The following is an 18,906-nucleotide window of genomic DNA, read 5'->3' on the forward strand; positions in this document are numbered from 1 at the left end:
TCAACGGAACGACTTGATTAGTGTAGTGTCAACAACGCAGCTACTGCCAGCTAGCCTACTTCAGCAGTACTGTATCATTTTAATCATTTTAGTCAATAAGATTCTTGCTACGTAAGCTTAACTTTCTGAACATTCGAGACGTGTAGTCCACTTGTCATTCCAATCTCCTTGCATTAGCGTAGCCTTTTCTGTAGCCTGTCAACTATGTGTCTGTCTATCCCTGTTCTCTCCTCTCTGCACAGACCATACAAACGCTCCACACCGCGTGGCCGCGGACACCCTAATCTGGTGGTCCCAGCGCGCACGACCCACGTGGAGTTCCAGGTCTCCGGTAGCCTCTGGAACTGCCGATCTGCGGCCAACAAGGCAGAGTTCATCTCAGCCTATGCCTCCCTCCAGTCCCTTGACTTCTTGGCACTGACGGAAACATGGATCACCACAGATAACACTGCTACTCCTACTGCTCTCTCCTCGTCCGCCCACGTGTTCTCGCACACCCCGAGAGCTTCTGGTCAGCGGGGTGGTGGCACCGGGATCCTCATCTCTCCCAAGTGGTCTTTCTCTCTTTCTCCCCTTACCCATCTGTCTATCGCCTCCTTTGAATTCCATGCTGTCACAGTTACCAGCCCTTTCAAGCTTAACATCCTTATCATTTATCGCCCTCCAGGTTCCTCGGAGAGTTCATCAATGAGCTTGATGCCTTGATAAGCTCCTTTCCTGAGGACGGCTCACCTCTCACAGTTCTGGGCGACTTTAACCTCCCCACGTCTACCTTTGACTCATTCCTCTCTGCCTCCTTCTTTCCACTCCTCTCCTCTTTTGACCTCACCCTCTCACCTTCCCCCTACTCACAAGGCAGGCAATACGCTTGACCTCATCTTTACTAGATGCTGTTCTTCCACTAACCTCATTGCAACTCCCCTCCAAGTCTCCGACCACTACCTTGTATCCTTTTCCCTCTCGCTCTCATCCAACACTTCCCACACTGCCCCTACTCGGATGGTATCGCGCCGTCCCAACCTTCGCTCTCTCTCCCCGCTACTCTCTCCTCTTCCATCCTATCATCTCTTCCCTCTGCTCAAACTTTCTCCAACCTATCTCCTGATTCTGCCTCCTCAACCCTCCTCTCCTCCCTTACTGCATCCTTTGACTCTATGTCCCCTATCCTCCAGGCCGGCTCGGTCCTCCCCTCCCGCTCCGTGGCTCGACGACTCATTGCGAGCTCACAGAACAGGGCTCCGGGCAGCCGAGCGGAAATGGAGGAAAACTCGCCTCCCTGCGGACCTGGCATCCTTTCACTCCCTCCTCTCTACATTTTCCTCCTGTCTCTGCTGCTAAAGCCACTTTCTACCATTCTAAATTCCAAGCATCTGCCTCTAACCCTAGGAAGCTCTTTGCCACCTTCTCCTCCCTCCTGAATCCTCCCTCCCCCCCTCCTCCCTCTCTGCAGATGACTTCGTCAACCATTTTTTAAAGAAGGTCGACGACATCCGATCCTCGTTTGCTAAGTCAAACGACACCGCTGGTTCTGCTCACACTGCCCTACCCTATGCTCTGACCTCTTTCTCCCCCTCTCTCTCCAGATGAAATCTCGCGTCTTGTGACGGCCGGCCGCCCAACAACCTGCCCGCTTGACCCTATCCCCTCCTCTCTTCTCCAGACCATTTCCGGAGACCTTCTCCCTTACCTCACCTCGCTCATCAACTCATCCCTGACCGCTGGCTACGTCCCTCCCGTCTTCAAGAGAGCGAGAGTTGCACCCTTCTGAAAAACCTACACCCGATCCCTCCGATGTCAACAACTACAGACCAGTATCCCTTCTCTCCTTTCTCTCCAAAACTCTTGAGCGTGCCGTCCTTGGCCAGCTCTACCGCTATCTCTCTCAGAATGACCTTCTTGATCCAAATCAGTCAGGTTTCAAGACTAGTCATTCAACTGAGACTGCTCTTCTCTGTATCACGGAGGCGCTCCGCACTGCTAAAGCTAACTCTCTCTCCTCTGCTCTCATCCTTCTAGACCTATCGGCTGCCTTCGATACTGTGAACCATCAGATCCTCCTCTCCACCCTCTCCGAGCTGGGCATCTCCGGCGCGGCCCACGCTTGGATTGCGTCCTACCTGACAGGTCGCTCCTACCAGGTGGCGTGGCGAGAATCTGTCTCCTCACCACGCGCTCTCACCACTGGTGTCCCCAGGGCTCTGTTCTAGGCCCTCTCTTATTCTCGCTATACACCAAGTCACTTGGCTCTGTCATAACCTCACATGGTCTCTCCTATCATTGCTATGCAGACGACACAAAATTAATCTTCTCCTTTCCCCCTTCTGATGACCAGGTGGCGAATCGCATCTCTGCATGTCTGGCAGACATATCAGTGTGGATGACGGATCACCACCTCAAGCTGAACCTCAGCAAGACGGAGCTCCTCTTCCTCCCGGGAAGGACTGCCCGTTCCATGATCTCGCCATCACGGTTGACAACTCCATTGTGTCCTCCTCCCAGAGCGCTAAGAACCTTGGCGTGATCCTGGACAACACCCTGTCGTTCTCAACTAACATCAAGGCGGTGTCCCGTTCCTGTAGGTTCATGCTCTACAACATCCGCAGAGTACGACCCTGCCTCACACAGGAAGCGGCGCAGGTCCTAATCCAGGCACTTGTCATCTCCCGTCTTGATTACTGCAACTCGCTGTTGGCTGGGCTCCCTGCCTGTGCCATTAAACCCCTACAACTCATCCAGAATGCCGCAGCCCGTCTGGTGTTCAACCTTCCCAAGTTCTCTCACGTCACCCCGCTCCTCCGCTCTCTCCACTGGCTTCCAGTTGAAGCTCGCATCCGCTACAAGACCATGGTGCTTGCCTACGGAGCTGTGAGGGGAACGGCACCTCAGTACCTCCAGGCTCTGATCAGGCCCTACACCCAAACAAGGGCACTGCGTTCATCCACCTCTGGCCTGCTCGCCTCCCTACCACTGAGGAAGTACAGTTCCCGCTCAGCCCAGTCAAAACTGTTCGCTGCTCTGGCCCCCCAATGGTGGAACAAACTCCCTCACGACGCCAGGACAGAGGAGTCAATCACCACCTTCCGGAGACACCTGAAACCCCACCTCTTCAAGGAATACCTAGGATAGGGTAAGTAATCCTTCTCACCCCCCCCAAAAAGATTTAGATGCACTATTGTAAGTGGCTGTTCCACTGGATGTCATAAGGTGAATGCACCAATTTGTAAGTCGCTCTGGATAAGAGCGTCTGCTAAATGACGTAAATGTAAAATGTAAATGTAAATGTAAATGTAATTACTATGTAGAAACTCAGCATTATCAGTCATTGCGATGTAGAACCACAGCATTATCAGTCAATACTATGTAGAAACCAGGTATTATGAGTCATTATGAAACATAATGGGAAACTATGCTACCTTTTCATCTTCATCATCTTCATCGCCCAAGTCCATATTATCCTGGAAAGAAAAGATTAGTAAAGTGAAGGATAGGAAATGTCCAGACCTGTGGTTCACTACATTAATCCAGGCATTACTATGAGCTGTCCTCCCCTCAGCAGCCTCCACTGGTTGGTGTACAGTAGTAGGTCCATGTAGTGTGTCAGGATGCGAACAGATGACATCACATGACTGATCCTCTGCACTGACTAACACATGATCATGCTGAGGGCTTTGGTAGTAGTTTTAGAATCTAGGAGATAGTGGTAGTAGTTCTAGAATCTAGGGGATAGTGGTAATAGTTGTAGAATCTAGGGCATAGTGGTAGCAGTTGTAGAATCTAGGATATAGTGGTAGTAGTTCTAGAATCTAGGGATAGTGGTAGTAGTTCTAGAATCTAGGATATAGTGGTAGTTGTAGAATCTAGGAGATAGTGGTAGTTGTAGAATCTAGGAGATAGTGGTAATAGTTGTAGAATCTAGGGCATAGTGGTAGCAGTTGTAGAATCTAGGAGATAGTGGTAGTAGTTCTAGAATCTAGGAGATAGTGGTAATATTTGTATAATCTAGGAGATAGTGGCAGTTGCAGAATCTAGAGATAGTGGTAGTAGTTCTAGAATCTAGGAAATAGTGGTAGTTGTAGAATCCAGGGGATAGTGGTAGCAGTTGTGGAATCTAGGAGATAGTGGTAATAGTTGTAGAATCTAGGAGATAGTGGTAGTAGTTGTAGAATCTAGGAGATAGTGGTAGTTGTAGAATCTAGGGGATAGTGGTAATAGTTGTAGAATCTAGGAGATAGTGGTAGCAGTTGTAGAATCTAGGAGATAGTGGTAGCAGTTGTGGAATCTAGGAGATAGTGGTAGTAGTTGTAGAATCTAGGAGATAGTGGTAATAGTTGTAGAATCTAGGGGATAGTGGTAATAGTTGTAGAATCTAGGGGATAGTGGTAATAGTTGTAGAATCTAGGGGATAGTGGTAATAGTTGTAGAATCTAGGGGATAGTGGTAATAGTTGTAGAATCTAGGGGATAGTGGTAATAGTTGTAGAATCTAGGAGATAGTGGTAGTAGTTGTAGAATCTAGGAGATAGTGGTAGTAGTTCTAGAATCTAGGAGATCGTGGTAATAGTTGTAGAATCTAGGAGATAGTGGTAATAGTTGTAGAATCTAGGAGATAGTGGTAGTAGTTGTAGAATCTAGGAGCTAGTGGTAATATTTGTAGAATCTAGGGATAGTGGTAGCAGTTGTAGAATCTAGGGATAGTGGTAATAGTTGTAGAATCTAGAGATAGTGGTAATAGTTGTAGAATCTAGGAGATATTGGTAGTTGTAGAATCTAGGAGATAGTGGTAGTTATAGAATCTAGGGATAGTGGTAGCAGTTCTAGAATCTAGGAGATAGTGGTAGTAGTTGTAGAATCTAGGAGATAGTGGTAATAGTTGTAGAATCTAGGGGATAGTGGTAGTAGTTCTAGAATCTAGGAGATAGTGGTAGTAGTTCTAGAATCTAGGAGATAGTGGTAATAGTTGTAGTATCTAGGAGATAGTGGTAATAGTTGTATAATCTAGGGGATAGTGGTAATAGTTCTAGAATCTAGGAGATAGTGGTAATAGTTCTAGAATCTAGGAGATAGTGGTAGTTGTAGAATCTAGGGGATAGTGGTAATAGTTGTAGAATCTAGGAGATAGTGGTAGTAGTTGTAGAATCTAGGAGATAGTGGTAGAAGTTCTAGAATCTAGGAGATAGTGGTAATAGTTCTAGAATCTAGGAGATAGTGGTAGTAGTTGTAGAATCTAGGAGATAGTGGTAGTTGTAGAATCTAGGAGATAGTGGTAGTTGTAGAATCTATGGGATAGTGGTAATAGTTGAAGAATCTAGGAGATAGTGGTAGCAGTTGTAGAATCTAGGAGATAGTGGTAGTAGTTGTAGAATCTAGGAGATAGTGGTAATAGTTGTAGAATCTAGGGGATAGTGGTAATAGTTGTAGAATTTTGGGGATAGTGGTAATAGTTGTAGAATCTAGGGGATAGTGGTAATAGTTGTAGAATCTAGGGGATAGTGGTAATAGTTGTAGAATCTAGGAGATAGTGGTAATAGTTGTAGAATCTAGGAGATAGTGGTAGTTGTAGAATCTAGGAGATAGTGGTAGTTGTCGAATCTAGGAGATAGTGGTAGGTGTAGAATCTAGGAGATAGTGGTAGTTGTAGAATCTAGGAGATAGTGGTAGTTGTCGAATCTAGGAGATAGTGGTAGTTGTAGAATATAGGAGATAGTGGTAGGTGTAGAATCTAGGAGATAGTGGTAGTAGTTCTAGAATCTAGGAGATAGTGGTAATAGTTCTAGAATCTAGGAGATAGTGGTAGTAGTTGTAGAATCTAGGAGATAGTGGTAATGGTTGTAGGGGAATAGGATTAAACATGGCTGTTTGGAGTGAGGCGCTGTACTGACCAGGTCCTGGTTGGCCCGTCCAGATGCAATCTGAAGATAGTTCCATGTGATGAGCAGAACCAGACAGAGAGGCAACATGTAGAACTCCCAATGCCACACCGCCAGCAGGAATATCTATAGGAAGAGATGAGAGGACGAGAGGGGAGAGGAGGAGAAGAGAAGTAGCATAGGACAGAGGGGAGCGGAGTCGGGAAGGAGAAGGAGTAGGGAAGGAGATGAGGGGAGAGGAGTAGGGGATGAGATGAGGGAAGAGGGGAGAGCAGAGGCGGGGATGAGAGGGAAGGAGAGAAGATGATAGAAAGGAGGGGAAGAAGAAATTAAGAGAGAAGAGGAGAGGAGTAGGAAGGGTAGAGGAGGAGATGGGAGGAGGGGAGAGGGGAGAGGAGAGGCAGATGGGAGAAGAGGGGAGGAGAGGGGGAGGAGTAGGGGAGAGAGAAGAGGAGATGAGAGGATGAGTACAGGGGAGGAGGAGGGGAGAGGAGAGGCGGATGGGAGAAGAGGGGAGGAGAGGGGGAGGAGTAGGGGAGAGAGAAGAGGAGATGAGAGGATGAGTACAGGGGAGGAGTAGGGGAGAGGAGAGGCAGATGGGAGAAGAGGGGAGGAGAGGGGGAGGAGTAGGGGGAGAGAAGAGGAGATGAGAGGATGAGTACAGGGGAGGAGTAGGGGAGAGGAGAGGCAGATGGGAGAAGAGGGGAGGAGAGGGGGAGGAGTAGGGGGAGAGAAGAGGAGATGAGAGGATGAGTACAGGGGAGGAGTAGGGGAGAGGAGAGGCGGATGGGAGAAGAGGGGAGGAGAGGGGGAGGAGTAGGGGAGAGAGAAGAGGAGATGAGAGGATGAGTACAGGGGAGGAGTAGGGGAGAGGAGAGGTGGATGGGAGAAGAGAGGAGAGGGGGAGGAGTAGGGGAGAGAGAAGAGGAGATGAGAGGATGAGTACAGGGAGGAGTAGGGGAGAGGAGAGGCAGATGGGAGAAGAGGGGAGGAGTAGGGGAGAGAAGAGGAGATGAGAGGATGAGTACAGGGGAGGAGTAGGGGGAGAGAAGAGGAGAAGGGAGGGGAGATGAGAGGATGAGTACAGGGGAGGAGTAGGGGGAGAGAAGAGGAGAAGGGAGGGGAGATGAGAGGATGAGTACAGGGGAGGAGTAGGGGGAGAGAAGAGGAGAAGGGAGGGAGATGAGAGGATGAGTACATATCTATACACATATCTATAGCAGGGGCTAGAATCTGTCCTCTCACACTACATATCTATAGCAGGGGCTAGAATCTGTCCTCTCACACTACATATCTATAGCAGGGGCTAGAATCTGTCCTCTCACAGTACATATCTATAGCAGGGGCTAGAATCTGTCCTCTCACACTACATATCTATAGCAGGGGCTAGAATCTGTCCTCTCACAGTACATATATATAGCAGGGGTAGAATCTATCCTCTCACAGTACATATCTATAGCAGGGCCTAGAATCTATCCTCTCACAGTACATATCTATAGCAGGGGCTCGAATCTGTCCTCTCACACTACATATCTATAGCAGGGGCTAGAATCTGTCCTCTCACAGTACATATCTATAGCAGGGGCTAGAATCTGTCCTCTCACAGTATATATCTATAGCAGGGGCTAGAATCTGCCCTCTCACACTACATATCTATAGCAGGGGCTAGAATCTGTCCTCTCACACTACATATCTATAGCAGGGGCTAGAATCTATCCTCTCACACTACATATCTATAGCAGGGGCTAGAATCTGTCCTCTCACACTACATATCTACAGCAGGGGCTAGAATCTGTCCTCTCACAGTACATATCTATAGCAGGGGCTAGAATCTGTCCTCTCACAGTACATATCTATAGCAGGGGCTAGAATCTGTTCTCTCACAGTACATATCTATAGCAGGGGCTAGAATCTGTCCTCTCACAGTACATATCTATAGCAGGGGCTAGAATCTGTCCTCTCACAGTACATATCTATAGCAGGGGCTAGAATCTGTCCTCTCACAGTACATATCTATAGCAGGGGCTAGAATCTGTCCTCTCACAGTACATATCTATAGCAGGGGCTAGAATCTGTCCTCTCACAGTACATATCTATAGCAGGGGCTAGAATCTGTCCTCTCACAGTACATATCTATAGCAGGGGCTAGAATCTGTCCTCTCACACTACATATCTATAGCAGGGGCTCGAATCTGTCCTCTCACACTACATATCTATAGCAGGGGCTAGAATCTGTCCTCTCACAGTACATATCTATAGCAGGGGCTAGAATCTGCCCTCTCACACTACATATCTATAGCAGGGGCTAGAATCTGTCCTCTCACAGTACATATCTATAGCAGGGGCTCGAATCTGTCCTCTCACAGTACATATCTACAGCAGGGGCTAGAATCTGTCCTCTCACAGTATATATCTATAGCAGGGGCTAGAATCTATCCTCTCACAGTACATATCTATAGCAGGGGCTAGAATCTGCCCTCTCACACTACATATCTATAGCAGGGGCTAGAATCTGTCCTCTCACAGTATATATCTATAGCAGGGGCTAGAATCTATCCTCTCACAGTATATATCTATAGCAGGGGCTAGAATCTATCCTCTCACAGTACATATCTATAGCAGGGGCTAGAATCTGTCCTCTCACACTACATATCTATAGCAGGGGCTAGAATCTGCCCTCTCACACTACATATCTATAGCAGGGGCTAGAATCTGTCCTCTCACAGTACATATCTATAGCAGGGGCTAGAATCTGTCCTCTCACAGTACATATCTATAGCAGGGGCTAGAATCTGTCCTCTCACAGTACATATCTATAGCAGGGGCTAGAATCTGTCCTCTCACAGTACATATCTATAGCAGGGGCTAGAATCTGTCCTCTCACAGTATATATCTATAGCAGGGGCTAGAATCTGTCCTCTCACACTACATATCTATAGCAGGGGCTAGAATCTGTCCTCTCACAGTACATATCTATAGCAGGGGCTAGAATCTGTCCTCTCACAGTACATATCTATAGCAGGGGCTAGAATCTGTCCTCTCACACTACATATCTATAGCAGGGGCTAGAATCTGTCCTCTCACAGTACATATCTATAGCAGGGGCTAGAATCTGTCCTCTCACAGTACATATCTATAGCAGGGGCTAGAATCTGTCCTCTCACAGTACATATCTATAGCAGGGGCTAGAATCTGTCCTCTCACAGTACATATCTATAGCAGGGGCTAGAATCTGTCCTCTCACAGTACATATCTATAGCAGGGGCTAGAATCTGTCCTCTCACAGTACATATCTATAGCAGGGGCTAGAATCTGTCCTCTCACAGTATATATCTATAGCAGGGGCTAGAATCTGTCCTCTCACAGTACATATCTATAGCAGGGGCTAGAATCTGTCCTCTCACAGTATATATCTATAGCAGGGGCTAGAATCTGTCCTCTCACAGTACATATCTATAGCAGGGGCTAGAATCTATCCTCTCACAGTACATATCTATTGCAGGGGCTAGAATCTGTCCTCTCACAGTATATATCTATTGCAGGGGCTAGAATCTATCCTCTCACAGTACATATCTATAGCAGGGGTAGAATCTATCCTCTCACAGTAGCTCAGTTGGTAGAGCATGGCGCTTGTAACGCCAGGGTAGTGGGTTCGATCCCCGGGACCACCCATACGTAGAATGTATGCACACATGACTGTAAGTCTTTGGATAAAAGCGTCTGCTAAATGGCATATATTATTATTATTATTATATTATTATTATTATATTACATATAGTGGGGCAAAAAGTATTTAGTCAGCCACCAATTGTGCAAGTTCTCCCACTTAAAAAGATGAGAGAGGCCTGTCATTTTCATCATAGGTACACTTCAACTATGACAGACAAAATGAGAAAATCACATTGTAAGTATATAAGTATTTGATCACCTACAAACAAGCAAGATTTCTGGCTCTCACAGACCTGTAACTTCTTATTTTAGAGGCTCCTCTGTCCTCCACTCGTTACCTGTATTAATGGCACCTGTTTGAACTTGTTATCAGTATAAAAGACACCTGTCCACAACCACAAACAGTCACACTCCAAACTCCACTATGGCCAAGACCAAAGAGCTGTCAAAGGACACCAGAAACAAAATTGTAGACCTGCACCAGTCTGGGAAGACTGAATCTGCAATAGGTAAGCAGCTTGGTTTGAAGAAATCAACTGTGGGAGCAATTATTAGGAAATGGAAGACATACAAGACCACTGATAATCTCCCTCGATCTGGGGCTCCACGCAAGATCTCACCCCGTGGGGTCAAAATGATCACAAGAACGGTGAGCAAAAATCCCAGAACCACATGGGTGGACCTAGTGAATGATCTGCAGAGAGCTGGGACCACAGTAACAAAGCCTACCATCAGTAACACACTACGCCGCCAGGGACTCAAATACTGCAGTGCCAGACGTGTCCCCTTGCTTAAGCCAGTACATGTCCAGGCCCGTCTGAAGTTTTCTAGAGAGCATTTGGATGATCCAGAAGAAGATTGGGAGAATGTCATATGGTCAGATGAAACCAAAATATAACTTTTTGGTAAAAACTCAACTCGTCGTGTTTTTGGAGGACAAAGAATGCTGAGTTGCATCCAAACCCCATACTGTGATTTTCTGGATGTTTTTCTTCTCATTTTGTCTGTCCTAGTTGAAGTGTACCTATGATGAAAATTACAGGCATGGACACACATCCATACATATGTAGAAGCTGGAAGTAGAAGCCTGAGCGTTGTTGTCCATTAGTTTACTCTAATTAGGGGAGGGGTGGGAGGGTTAGAAAGTAATGAATGAAAATATCTTTTAAAAGGATACAGTGCATTGGGAAAGTATTCAGACCCCTTGGCTTTTTACACATTTTGTTACGTTACAACCTTATTCTAAAATGGATTCAATCGTTTTTTCCCCTCTTCAATCAAACACTAAATACCCCATAATGACAATGCAAGAACAGTTTTTTCAAAAATGTATGTATGTAAAACCTAAATTTACGTAAATCTTATTTACATAAGTATTCAGACCCTTTGCCCTGAGATTAAATTGAGCTCAGGTTCACCCTGTTTTCATTGATCATCCTTCAGATGTTTCTACAACTTTGTTGGAGTCCACCTGGGGGAAATTCAATTGCCCTGACATGTTTTGGAAAGGCACACACCTGTCTATATATATATATATATATGAATGAATATGAGAACAAACACCATTGTAAATACAACCCATATTTATGCTTATTTATTTTCCCTTGTGTACTTTAACCATTTGTACATCGTTACAACACTGTATATATATATAATATGACATTTGAGAGGCTGACTGCTACAGACAGAGAGAGAGAGAGGCTGACTGCTACAGACAGAGACAGAGAGAGGCTGACTGCTACAGACAGAGACAGAGAGAGGCTGACTGCTACAGACAGAGAGAGAGAGAGGCTGACTGCTACAGACAGAGACAGAGAGAGGCTGACTGCTACAGACAGAGAGAGAGAGAGGCTGACTGCTACAGACAGAGACAGAGAGAGGCTGACTGCTACAGACAGAGAGAGAGAGGCTGACTGCTACAGACAGAGACAGATAGAGAGAGGCTGACTGCTACAGACAGAGACAGATAGAGAGGCTGACTGCTACAGACAGAGAGAGAGAGAGGCTGACTGCTACAGACAGAGACAGATAGAGAGGCTGACTGCTACAGACAGAGAGAGATAGAGAGAGGCTGACTGCTACAGACAGAGAGAGATAGAGAGAGGCTGACTGCTACAGACAGAGACAGATAGAGAGGCTGACTGCTACAGACAGAGACAGATAGAGAGAGGCTGACTGCTACAGACAGAGAGAGAGAGAGAGGCTGACTGCTACAGACAGAGAGAGAGAGGCTGACTGCTACAGACAGAGAGAGAGAGAGGCTGACTGCTACAGACAGAGAGAGAGAGGCTGACTGCTACAGACAGAGAGAGAGAGAGGCTGACTGCTACAGACAGAGAGAGAGAGGCTGACTGCTACAGACAGAGAGAGAGAGAGGCTGACTGCTACAGACAGAGAGAGAGAGAGGATGACTGCTACAGACAGAGAGAGAGAGAGAGGCTGACTGCTACAGACAGAGACAGATAGAGAGAGAGAGAGAGGATGACTGCTACAGACAGAGAGAGAGAGAGAGGCTGACTGCTACAGACAGAGAGAGAGAGGCTGACTGCTACAGACAGAGAGAGAGAGGCTGACTGCTACAGACAGAGAGAGAGAGAGGATGACTGCTACAGACAGAGAGAGAGAGGCTGACTGCTACAGACAGAGAGAGAGAGGCTGACTGCTACAGACAGAGAGAGAGAGAGGATGACTGCTACAGACAGAGAGAGAGGCTGACTGCTACAGACAGAGAGAGAGAGGCTGACTGCTACAGACAGAGAGAGAGAGAGAGGCTGACTGCTACAGACAGAGAGAGAGAGAGGATGACTGCTACAGACAGAGAGAGAGAGGCTGACTGCTACAGACAGAGAGAGAGAGAGGCTGACTGCTACAGACAGAGAGAGAGAGGCTGACTGCTACAGACAGAGAGAGAGAGGATGACTGCTACAGACAGACAGAGAGAGGCTGACTGCTACAGACAGAGAGAGAGAGAGAGGCTGACTGCTACAGACAGAGAGATAGAGAGGCTGACTGCTATAGACAGAGACAGAGAGAGAGGCTGACTGCTACAGACAGAGAGAGAGAGAGAGAGGCTGACTGCTACAGACAGAGAGAGAGAGAGAGAGGCTGACTGCTACAGACAGAGAGAGAGAGAGGCTGACTGCTACAGACAGAGACAGAGAGAGAGAGGCTGACTGCTACAGACAGAGACAGAGAGAGGCTGACTGCTACAGACAGAGACAGAGAGAGGCTGACTGCTACAGACAGAGAGAGAGAGGCTGACTGCTACAGACAGAGACAGAGACAGAGAGAGACAGATTCCCATATTGAGAACACCTACAGACAGAGACAGAGATAGATAGATTCCCATATTGAGAACACCTACAGACAGAGACAGAGAGAGATAGATTCCCATATTGAGAACACCTACAGACAGAGACAGAGAGAGATAGATTCCCATATTGAGAACACCTACAGACAGAGACAGATTCCCATATTGAGAACACCTACAGACAGAGACAGAGATAGATTCCCATATTGAGAACACCTACAGACAGAGACAGAGACAGATTCCCATATTGAGAACACCTACAGACAGAGATAGATTCCCATATTGAGAACACCTACAGACAGAGACAGATTCCCATATTGAGAACACCTACAGACATAGACAGACAGATAGACAGAACACCTACAGACAGAGACAGACAGATTCCCATATTGAGAACACCTACAGACAGAGACAGATAGATTCCCATATTGAGAACACCTACAGACAGAGACAGAGACAGATTCCCATATTGAGAACACCTACAGACAGAGACAGAGATAGATTCCCATATTGAGAACACCTACAGACAGAGAGAGATAGATTCCCATATTGAGAACACCTACAGACAGAGACAGAGAGAGACAGATTCCCATATTGAGAACACCTACAGACAGAGACAGAGATAGATTCCCATATTGAGAACACCTACAGACAGAGACAGAGACAGATAGATTCCCATATTGAGAACACCTACAGACAGAGACAGAGACAGAGATAGATTCCCATATTGAGAACACCTACAGACAGAGACAGAGACAGAGATAGATTCCCATATTGAGAACACCTACAGACAGAGACAGAGACAGATAGATTCCCATATTGAGAACACCTACAGACAGAGACAGAGATAGATTCCCATATTGAGAACACCTACAGACAGAGACAGAGATAGATTCCCATATTGAGAACACCTACAGACAGAGACAGATAGATTCCCATATTGAGAACACCTACAGACATAGACAGAGACAGATAGATTCCCATATTGAGAACACCTACAGACAGAGACAGATAGATTCCCATATTGAGAACACCTACAGACATAGACAGAGACAGATAGATTCCCATATTGAGAACACCTACAGACAGAGACAGAGACAGATAGATTCCCATATTGAGAACACCTACAGACAGAGACAGATTCCCATATTGAGAACACCTACAGACAGAGACAGATAGATTCCCATATTGAGAACACCTACAGACATAGACAGAGACAGATAGATTCCCATATTGAGAACACCTACAGACAGAGACAGAGACAGATTCCCATATTGAGAACACCTACAGACAGAGACAGAGACAGATAGATTCCCATATTGAGAACACCTACAGACAGAGACAGATAGATTCCCATATTGAGAACACCTACAGACAGAAACAGAGACAGATAGATTCCCATATTGAGAACACCTACAGACAGAGACAGATAGATTCCCATATTGAGAACACCTACAGACAGAGACAGAGACAGATTCCCATATTGAGAACACCTACAGACAGAGACAGAGATAGATTCCCATATTGAGAACACCTACAGACAGAGAGAGATAGATTCCCATATTGAGAACACCTACAGACAGAGACAGAGACAGATAGATTCCCATATTGAGAACACCTACAGACAGAGACAGACAGATTCCCATATTGAGAACACCTACAGACAGAGACAGAGACAGATTCCCATATTGAGAACACCTACAGACAGAGACAGAGATAGATTCCCATATTGAGAACACCTACAGACAGAGACAGAGATAGATTCCCATATTGAGAACACCTACAGACAGAGACAGAGACAGATAGATTCCCATATTGAGAACACCTACAGACAGAGACAGATAGATTCCCATATTGAGAACACCTACAGACAGAAACAGAGACAGATAGATTCCCATATTGAGAACACCTACAGACAGAGACAGATAGATTCCCATATTGAGAACACCTACAGACAGAGACAGAGACAGATTCCCATATTGAGAACACCTACAGACAGAGACAGACAGATTCCCATATTGAGAACACCTACAGACAGAGACAGAGATAGATTCCCATATTGAGAACACCTACAGACAGAGACAGAGAGACAGATTCCCATATTGAGAACACCTACAGACAGAGACAGAGATAGATTCCCATATTGAGAACACCTACAGACAGAGACAGATTCCCATATTGAGAACACCTACAGACAGAGACAGATTCCCATATTGAGAACACCTACAGACAGAGACAGAGACAGATAGATTCCCATATTGAGAACACCTACAGACAGAGACAGAGACAGATTCCCATATTGAGAACACCTACAGACAGAGACAGAGATAGATTCCCATATTGAGAACACCTACAGACAGAGACAGAGATAGATTCCCATATTGAGAACACCTACAGACAGAGACAGAGACAGATTCCCATATTGAGAACACCTACAGACAGAGACAGAGAGAGACAGATTCCCATATTGAGAACACCTACAGACAGAGACAGAGACAGATAGATTCCCATATTGAGAACACCTACAGACAGAGACAGAGACAGATAGATTCCCATATTGAGAACACCTACAGACAGAGACAGATAGATTCCCATATTGAGAACACCTACAGACAGAGACAGAGACAGAGATAGATTCCCATATTGAGAACACCTACAGACAGAGACAGAGATAGATTCCCATATTGAGAACACCTACAGACAGAGACAGAGACAGATAGATTCCCATATTGAGAACACCTACAGACAGAGACAGAGACAGATAGATTCCCATATTGAGAACACCTACAGACAGAGACAGAGATAGATTCCCATATTGAGAACACCTACAGACAGAGACAGAGATAGATTCCCATATTGAGAACACCTACAGACAGAGACAGAGATAGATTCCCATATTGAGAACACCTACAGACAGAGACAGAGACAGATAGATTCCCATATTGAGAACACCTACAGACAGAGACAGAGACAGATAGATTCCCATATTGAGAACACCTACAGACAGAGACAGAGATAGATTCCCATATTGAGAACACCTACAGACAGAACAGAGACAGATAGATTCCCATATTGAGAACACCTACAGACAGAGACAGAGACAGATAGATTCCCATATTGAGAACACCTACAGACAGAGACAGATAGATTCCCAAATTGAGAACACCTACAGACAGAGACAGATAGATTCCTGTTTAAATTGAGAACACCTACAGGACAGAGACAGATAGATTCCCAAATTGAGAACACCTACAGACAGAGACAGATAGATTCCCATATTGAGAACACCTACAGACAGAGACAGATAGATTCCCATATTGAGAACACCTACAGACAGATAGAGATTGTTCCCATATTGAGAACACCTACAGACAGAGACAGATAGATTCCCATATTGAGAACACCTACAGACAGAGACAGATAGATTCCCATATTGAGAACACCTACAGACAGATAGAGATAGATTCCCATATTGAGAACACCTACAGACAGAGACAGATAGATTCCCATATTGAGAACACCTACAGACAGAGAGAGACAGATTCCCATATTGAGAACACCTACAGACAGAGACAGAGATAGATTCCCATATTGAGAACACCTACAGACAGAGACAGATAGATTCCCATATTGAGAACACCTACAGACAGAGACAGATAGATTCCCATATTGAGAACACCTACAGACAGAGACAGAGATAGATTACCATATTGAGAACACCTACAGACAGTGATAGATTCCCATATTGAGAACACCTACAGACAGAGAAAGAGACAGATAGATTCCCATATTGAGAACACCTACAGACAGAGACAGAGATAGATTCCCATATTGAGAACACCTACAGACAGAGACAGAGACAGATTCCCATATTGAGAACACCTACAGACAGAGACAGAGACAGATAGATTCCCTATTGAGAAATACAGACAGAGACAGAGACAGATTCCCATATTTAAACAGAGACAGACAGAGACACAGGTTGTTCCTGTTTAAATGAGAACACCTAGAGACAGAGACAGATTCCCATATTGAGAACACCTACAGACAGAGACAGATTCCCAGGTTGAGAACACCTAAGACAGAGACAGATAGATTGGATTGAGAACACCTACAGGCAGAGATAGATTCCCATATTGAGAACACCTACAGACAGAGACAGTTCCTATTGAGAACACCTACAGACAGAGACAGACAGAGATAGATTCCCTGTTGAAACACCTACAGACAGAGACAGAGACAGATTCCCTGTTTAAACCTACAGACAGAGACAGAGATAGATTCCCATATTGAGAACACCTACAGACAGAGACAGATTTAAATTGAGAACACCTACAGACAGAGACAGATAGTTCCCTGTTGAGAACACCTACAGGCAGAGAGAGATGGAGGAAGAACACAGGTTGTTCCTGTTTAAATGAGAACAGATGGAGACAGAGACAGACAGGTTGTTCCTGTTTTGAGAAGACCTAGAGACAGAGACAGAGTTGTTCCTGTTGAGAACACCTACAGACAGAGAGAGAGACAGATTCCCATATTGAGAACACCTACAGACAGAGACAGAGACAGATTCCCATTTGAGAACACCTACAGACAGAGACAGAGATAGATTCCCATATTGAGAACACCTACTGTTTAAGACAGAGACAGAGACAGATTCCCATATTGAGAACACCTACAGACAGAGACAGAGATAGTTCCTGTTGAAACACCTACAGACAGAGACAGAGATAGATTCCCTGTTTAAAGAACACCTACAGACAGAGACAGAGTTGTTCCTGTTTGAGAACACCTAGAGACAGAGAGATTGGATATTGAGAACAGACAGACAGAGTTGTTCCTGTTTAAATACAGACAGAGACAGACAGAGATAGATTGAGAACACCTACAGACAGAGACAGAGACAGTTCCTGTTTAAATACAGACAGAGGAGAGACAGATTCCCATATTGAGAACACCTACAGACAGAGACACAGGTTGTTCCTGTTTAAACACCTACAGACAGAGGAAGAGACAGATTCCCTATTGAGAACACCTACAGACAGAGACAGAGACAGATTCCCTATTGAGAACAGACAGACAGAGACAGATAGATTCCTATTTAAACAGAGACAGAGACAGATGGAGAACAGACAGACAGAGTTGTTCCTGTTTAAACACCTACAGACAGAGACAGAGATAGATTCCCTATTTTAAATAGAGACAGAGAGACAGATGGAGAACAGACAGACAGAGACAGATAGATTCCCATATTGAGAACACCTGGGAGACAGACAGAGACAGAGACAGAGATAGTTCCTGTTGAAACACCTACAGACAGAGATGGAGAAGAGACAGATTGTTCCTATTTACAGACAGAGACAGAGATAGATTCCCATATTGAGAACACCTACAGACAGAGACAGATTGTTCCTGTTTGAGAACACCTACAGACAGAGACAGATAGATTCCCATATTGAGAACACCTACAGACAGAGACAGATAGTTCCTGTTTAAACACCTACAGACAGAGACAGAGAGAGACAGATTCCCATATTGAGAACACCTACAGACAGAGACAGAGAGAGATAGATTCCCATATTGAGAACACCTACAGACAGAGAGAGATAGATTCCCATATTGAGAACACAGATTGTTCCCTAAATAGAGACAGAGACAGAGACAGATAGATTCCCATATTGAGAACACCTACAGACAGAGACAGAGATAGATAGATTCCCATATTGAGAACACCTACAGACAGAGACAGAGATAGATTCCCATATTGAGAACACCTACAGACAGAGACAGATAGATTCCCATATTGAGAACACCTATTGACTGGAAATGGGGAACCCCCTGCTAGGGACTCTGGTTGTATGGGAGACACTGTAGATGGTGCTGCTATACTCCAGTATATATAGTTTGGTAATGCTACGTTGAGATGTTGAAAAGGGTGACTGCCTCACCAGGAAGGCTATGAGACTCCTCTGGAAACTCTCCCACTGGAAACAGCTGTTGATGTGAACGTGGACTGCACTGCTCTGTAAAAAGGTTACGCACGCGGTACACGTTGCGCCAA

General features: G+C 45.5%; 1 protein-coding gene and 1 long non-coding RNA gene across 2 annotated transcripts in view; both read right to left on the minus strand.

Annotated features, from left to right (window-relative positions):
- LOC118382367 (multiple C2 and transmembrane domain-containing protein 2-like) overlaps positions 1 to 18,848 on the minus strand; it is a 37,155-nt gene extending 18,307 nt beyond the window's left edge. Inside the window, exons 1-3 of the mRNA XM_052505342.1 lie at positions 18,794 to 18,848; positions 5,879 to 5,992; positions 3,414 to 3,455 (exon numbers count right to left, since the gene is read on the minus strand). Coding sequence (XP_052361302.1) covers positions 3,414 to 3,455; positions 5,879 to 5,956 — 120 coding nt within the window. The 5' untranslated portion in view covers positions 5,957 to 5,992; positions 18,794 to 18,848. The remainder of the gene's footprint in view (positions 1 to 3,413; positions 3,456 to 5,878; positions 5,993 to 18,793) is intronic.
- Positions 14,272 to 15,874, minus strand: LOC127921714 (uncharacterized). The gene is made up of 4 exons (XR_008109380.1): positions 15,843 to 15,874; positions 15,630 to 15,752; positions 14,464 to 14,625; positions 14,272 to 14,418 (listed from the first exon to the last, which is right to left on the minus strand). It is a non-coding gene; the product is annotated as an uncharacterized LOC127921714 (long non-coding RNA).
- Positions 18,849 to 18,906: the final 58 nt, after the last annotated feature.

This window comes from Oncorhynchus keta, unplaced genomic scaffold, assembly GCF_023373465.1.
Source record: "Oncorhynchus keta strain PuntledgeMale-10-30-2019 unplaced genomic scaffold, Oket_V2 Un_contig_23263_pilon_pilon, whole genome shotgun sequence".
Classification (NCBI taxonomy): Eukaryota; Metazoa; Chordata; class Actinopteri; order Salmoniformes; family Salmonidae; genus Oncorhynchus; species Oncorhynchus keta.